The following is a 5414-nucleotide window of genomic DNA, read 5'->3' on the forward strand; positions in this document are numbered from 1 at the left end:
CAAACCTAAATCGGATCATATCACTTCCTTGCTTAAAACCCTTGGTGGGTTGACCATTGTTCTCACAGTCAAACCCACACCCCTTTGGTGGCCCAGGAGCTCTGCCCTTGGTCTGCAGCCCCATCTGCTGCTGCTCTCACTCCAGCCCATTAAGCTCAGGCCACCTGGGGTTTGGCTGTTTCCTCTGCCTGGAGCGCCCTTCCTCCAGAGCTTTACAAGTCTGACTTGTATGGAGGGACAGCCCCCCTGAGACTGACAGCAGCCCAGAGGGAGGCAGCAAAGCCAGGTGGTCAGGAGAGGGGGGTCCTGCTGATGTCACAGAGCAGCCAGGCTATGGGCTGTGTGACGATAGAGACACTGCCTGCTTCACCCCCGCTGTGCCCTGGTGTCTGGAACAGGCCCAGCATGCTGGGTGCAGGCCTTTTCCCTGCAAAACCACATCTGTTACTGCTGGGAGTAACCCTAATAAAGCCCAAGTCCTGCACCACTACAGGCTTCTCAGACTACAGGATGCCCCGCCCCAATTCTGTGCGGAAAGAATTGAAACAGAGTGTCCAGTACATCTTTTTGGAGCTTCTAATTTATTACAAAATGTAGCAAAACCAAGACCTTTAATAAGAACCCCCACAAACATGGGAGCAAAGGAGAGCAGGGGAGGGGAGAAGGTCCGGGGAAGAGAGTCCAGTCTCTGAGGTTTGATTAGGTGGGGGCTGAGGGGTGGGCCCGCAGTGAGGGTTGGCCTCTCTTCCTGACCTCCAGGGGCTCCAGGCCGTCCTCCTTAAGATTCTTCTGAAGGCCACAAGAAGGCTATGAATCCCGTGCGGGAACGCTGTGGTGGTTTGCTCAAGTCCATGGTCCTGAGGACCAAGTTCTCTCACGTGCACACACAGCGTGTGTGTGTGTGTCTGGTAGCGCTCTACCCTCAGCTGTCTTGCCACCTCTGGCTTGTCTCCCACACCAGTGACTGGCCTCCTTGGAGCTGAGTAACTTCAGGTTCAGCTTTTGAAATGTAGGGAGTGTGGTAGGGAGTGTGGCCCCGCTGGTGTGGCTCAGTCTATGGGATGTCGTCTTGCAAGCCACCGCGTCCCTGGTGGATTCCTGGTCCCTGGTTGGGCCCAGAGTCCTCAGGTCCTTTTTAAAATGTATCTGCTGTAGGCGGTCCACAATTTTTAAACGTTACACCGGAGTAACTCTTTTCTTAGTGGACGGCCTACAGCAAATACATTTTAAAAAGAACTTGAGGACCCTGCGAGCAATGCCCTGCCGGCGATGGCGGTGGCCAGAGGGAGAGCCTGGGGTCCCACCACCCAGCTCTGAAACTTGGAAGGACCTGCTGGTGCTGCTGCTGTGGGTGGTGGGGGAGCCCTCAGGGCCACACTGGAGGGCTGGGCTGGGAGTGGCAGTTCCAGACTGTGGGCCGGGTAGGGGGGTGGAGGTCCTTGCTTCCAGGGCTGGAGAGTAAGACGAGGAACTGGATTGCAGGCTTGGTGGGGGAGAGGGCACTGTCTCTCCTGGGATGGAGGTGGACGAGGAGGAGCTGGATTGCAGGCTGGGTGGGGGTCCGGGCAAGGTCTCTTCTGGGATGGAGGTGGACGTGGAGGAGATGGAGTCCAGGTTGGGTGGGGGCGCAGGCACCGTCTCTCCTGGGATGCAGGTGGACAGGGAGGAGCTGGAGTCCAGGCTGGGTGGCGGGGCGGACTTCCTCACTTCCACTCTGGGTGGGGGATCTCTCTTGCTGGCTTCCTTGCCACCTAGGGAAGTGCTGGAGCTTGAGTCCAGGCTGGATGCAGGGCTGGAGGAGGGAATGGAGGGCTCCACCTCTTGGCTGCAGGAAGTGCTGGTGCTGGGCTCAGAGGAGGGGCAGGGCCCTACCTTTATGGTGCAGCCCTGCATCTTGGTGGTCTTTGTCTTGAGGATCAGGTAGGTTCCCATGATCCTATCATATTTATTGTGCGTTAAAGAGTCCTGTATTTCCTGCTTTTTGAAACCCATGTCCCTCATAATTTGAGCTACCTGGGGGTCAATGTCCCCCCAGGGAGGCTCACTGTAGGGCCTCATCTCCTCGTCCTCACCCATATTCACCCACGAGTCTTTCATGAGGGCATCTAGGGTGGGTCTCTGGCTGGGGTCAACAGTAAGCATTCTGTGCAAGAGTTCCTGAATTTCCACTGAGGTGAAGTCTGGTAGATGCAGCTCTTTATTGTGGATTTGTTTTATCACTTCCCCAGCAGTGTCCCCCACAAACAGGTGCTCCCCCGTCACCATGCAGTAGAGGATGACCCCCAGACTCCAGACGTCCGCCTTGGGGCCATCGTACACTCGGCGCTCTAGAATCTCCGGGGCCATGTAGGGGAGGGTGCCACAAAATGTTGTCAGCTTGTAATTGGAAAAGTCCCTGCTGAACCCGAAGTCCGCCACTTTGATATTCAGGTGCTCATCTAGAAGGATGTTCTCAGGCTTGAGGTCACGGTGTACGATGCCTTTGTGATGGCAATAGTGGAGGGCGGAGATCATTTGTCTGAACATGGGTCGGGCTTGGGGTTCAGTTATCCGGCCGCACTCCTGCAGGTGATCGCACAGGTCGCCTCTGCCCGCGTGTTCCATGAAAAGAATATGTTTGTCTGGGGTGGTGATCACTTCAAACAATGCTATAATATTCGGGTGGTGTAAGGTCTTGAGTGATTTCATCTCCTCAAACTCCGCAGTCAAGCCCCGCCGGCTAATAGTTTTGAAGGCCACCTTGGTCCCAGTGAGCCAGTGCCGGGCCAGTTTGACCTCGGCAAAGGACCCCCTGCCAATCGATTTCAGGAATATGTAATCACCGGTATGGTCCTTCTTCTTGCCAAAGGCGGCCAAAAACTCCTTAGACATGGTGACCTCAAAATAAAGACCAAATAATATAGAAAATAAAATGAAATAAAAAAATAAACAAAAATTTGAGAAAAAAAATATCAAGAAAATAAAAATAACAAAAGGATCAAAAGAATTAAAAAATAAAAATCAAAACAGAAAGGACAAATTAAAAACAAAAAATAAAAAGGTGTATGAAGAAATTATAAAATAAATTATAAAAATATACAAATATATGATATATCAATATATGATATATAAAATATATAAGTAGTATAAAATATATGAGTATTTTACCTGTATATAAAAGGTATAAATAATATGTAAATATAAAAAAATATACCAATGAGGTATAATATACAAATGTGTATAAAAATATACAAATGATATATAATATATAAATGTATATAAAAATATACAAATGATATATCACAAAATATAGAACTAAAAATGTAAAAAAATAAATGAAATAAAATGAGAAAAGAGAACTCAAAAAATGAGAAAAAGAGGCAAAAAAAGAAAAAGAATAAAGAGAAAAGAAAAGAATGAAAACCAAAAATGGAAACAAAGAAGAAAATAAAAGAAATGAAAGAAACAAAAAGCAAGAAAGGGAGGAAGTTCGTCCACGTCCAACAGGTCACCTGAGTCAGCTTCCTGGGCTCCAACGGACAAAGAGCTGCGCCAGCCAGGAGCTTGTTTATATAGGAGCAGTGGGTGGGGGACCCATCACAGGGGGCCTTATGAGGTCAGAGCAGGAAGTGGACCAAGGGCCGCTGGGGATAAACTACAGTGGTTTTCTCACTTTTGGATCTCATGACTGTTCTACTCTTGGGGAAAAAAAAAGGGGGTCCCCAAAGAGCTTTTTTTAACAATGTGGGATATTAAAGATTGATATTTACTTTATTAGAAATGACAATCTGTAAGATGAAAACAAAAAGGAAAAAAAATCTGACTTATTCTCAGGTTCCGGGTCTCAGTTCAAATCCCACCTGCTTGGACAGGGCTTCCCTGACCCACAGCTCCTACCACCTCACCCAGCCCATCACGTTTGTCATCCTCACAGCCCTGACCGCAGGGCACCTGATTCCTGTCACTGTGCGTCCTTCCCGTGAAGGGAGAGGCATGACCCCAGTGGTCCCTGTGTCCAGCACAGTGAGTGGCATTGAAGTAAATGTTTAATAAGTATTTGGTCACTGGATTAATAGGAGAGTTTGGGGGAACAAACGAAAATATGGCCAACTCTTTCTTTAATCAAAGTGACTCATAGAGTATCTTTAAGAATTCATGCCTGTCCTCCCTCAGCTTCTGGGGCAGATAGGACAGGAAGGAGCAAGGCTGAGACTGAGTTTCCAGGTGTGTGGGCGCTTGGTGAGCCTGAGGAAAGCCATGTGGTGGGGGCCTTGCTGCAAAGATTAAAGAAGATGATTCATCCCTCCAGAGGGACTTGCCAAAGGAGACAGTGAGTTGGATCTGCAGTGAGGCTGCAAGGTACTTTTACACTTGGAACACCCGTTTGCACATTCCACACGGACCTCTCAGGGACCTTGAGTAGCCGTGTAGGTCAATGTCTGTGCATCTGGAAGGAACCATCTCTGGGGAGAGAAGTGATGATGAGGCTGGTTCATTTACATGTGTGAAAACACTGGGAAGCCTCTGGGTGAAAGGACTTCTGCAGAGGTACAGAGGGTGAGGTGACACGTTGGGTCCAAGTCTGGCCTTCTACGGCAGCACAGAGGGAGCAGGCAGGGGGAGCCTCTGGAACGATATATTCAGACTCATCCTCAAAGAAAGCTCCCGACTTCAGAACACTGAGTGTTTTAATCACATGCGTAAGTTATTATTCTAGTCATTGTTTCCCTTCCATATTGCTCTCCTAAAGTCTCAACTTTGCATACAGGGTGTCGTTAGAGGAACTTGCCTGTGAGGTTTCCCCTGTACAGCACTTCAGTTATTTCCCTTTTACCTTACATCTGTGACACTCAGTCCCTGAGCATGACGGTCTCTGTGGCTGAGCAGGTTGGGACCACATGGGGTCATTTCATCCATTCTAGACACATGGTTACAAGTTACAGTCGGACATTAGAATAAGCTCAGGAAGGAGCTTTTAGCATCTATGTTCATCAGGGACATGGGCCTATACTTTTCTTTCTTTGTGGTGCCGTTGTCTGGTTTTGGAATTAAGATAATGCTGGCCTTGTAAAATGAGTGTGAGAGCCTTCCTTCGGCTTGGATTTTATGAAAAAGTTTGAGAAGGAAAGGTGTTAGTTCTTCTCGGAATGTTTGATAAAATTCACCTGTGAAGCCATCCAGAGTGGGGCTTTTGTTGGTTGAGAGTTTTTTGATTAGCGCTTTAATTTCACTAGGTGTAATGTGTCTATTGGGGTTCTAACGTAGTTGTGCAGATTGTGTGTCTCTAGGAATGTATCCATTCCACCCAGGTTGTCCTCTGTTCGCATATAGTTGTTATAACATTTTCCTGTTATCCGTGATACATCTCAGTGTGGGCCTCTTTGGGTCCAACGTGTTTGGGACTCTCTGAGTTTCCTGGACTCGTGTGTCTTTCT

At 48.4% G+C, this 5414-nt stretch overlaps 1 protein-coding gene across 1 annotated transcript; it reads right to left on the reverse strand.

Annotated features, from left to right (window-relative positions):
• Positions 1–1176: 1176 nt before the first annotated feature.
• Positions 1177–2871, reverse strand: LOC139440304 (serine/threonine-protein kinase MARK2-like). The gene has a single exon (XM_071219441.1). It carries the CDS (start codon positions 2869–2871, stop codon positions 1177–1179), a length of 1695 nt encoding a protein of 564 aa, XP_071075542.1.
• Positions 2872–5414: the final 2543 nt, after the last annotated feature.

The sequence above is a fragment of the Desmodus rotundus genome, chromosome 10 (assembly GCF_022682495.2).
Source record: "Desmodus rotundus isolate HL8 chromosome 10, HLdesRot8A.1, whole genome shotgun sequence".
Taxonomy (NCBI): domain Eukaryota; kingdom Metazoa; phylum Chordata; class Mammalia; order Chiroptera; family Phyllostomidae; genus Desmodus; species Desmodus rotundus.

Coding starts and splice junctions, on each gene's coding strand:
- LOC139440304 (XM_071219441.1), bottom strand. CDS start 2,871: ATGTCTAAGGAGTTTTTGGCCGCCTTTGGCAAGAAGAAGGACCATACC.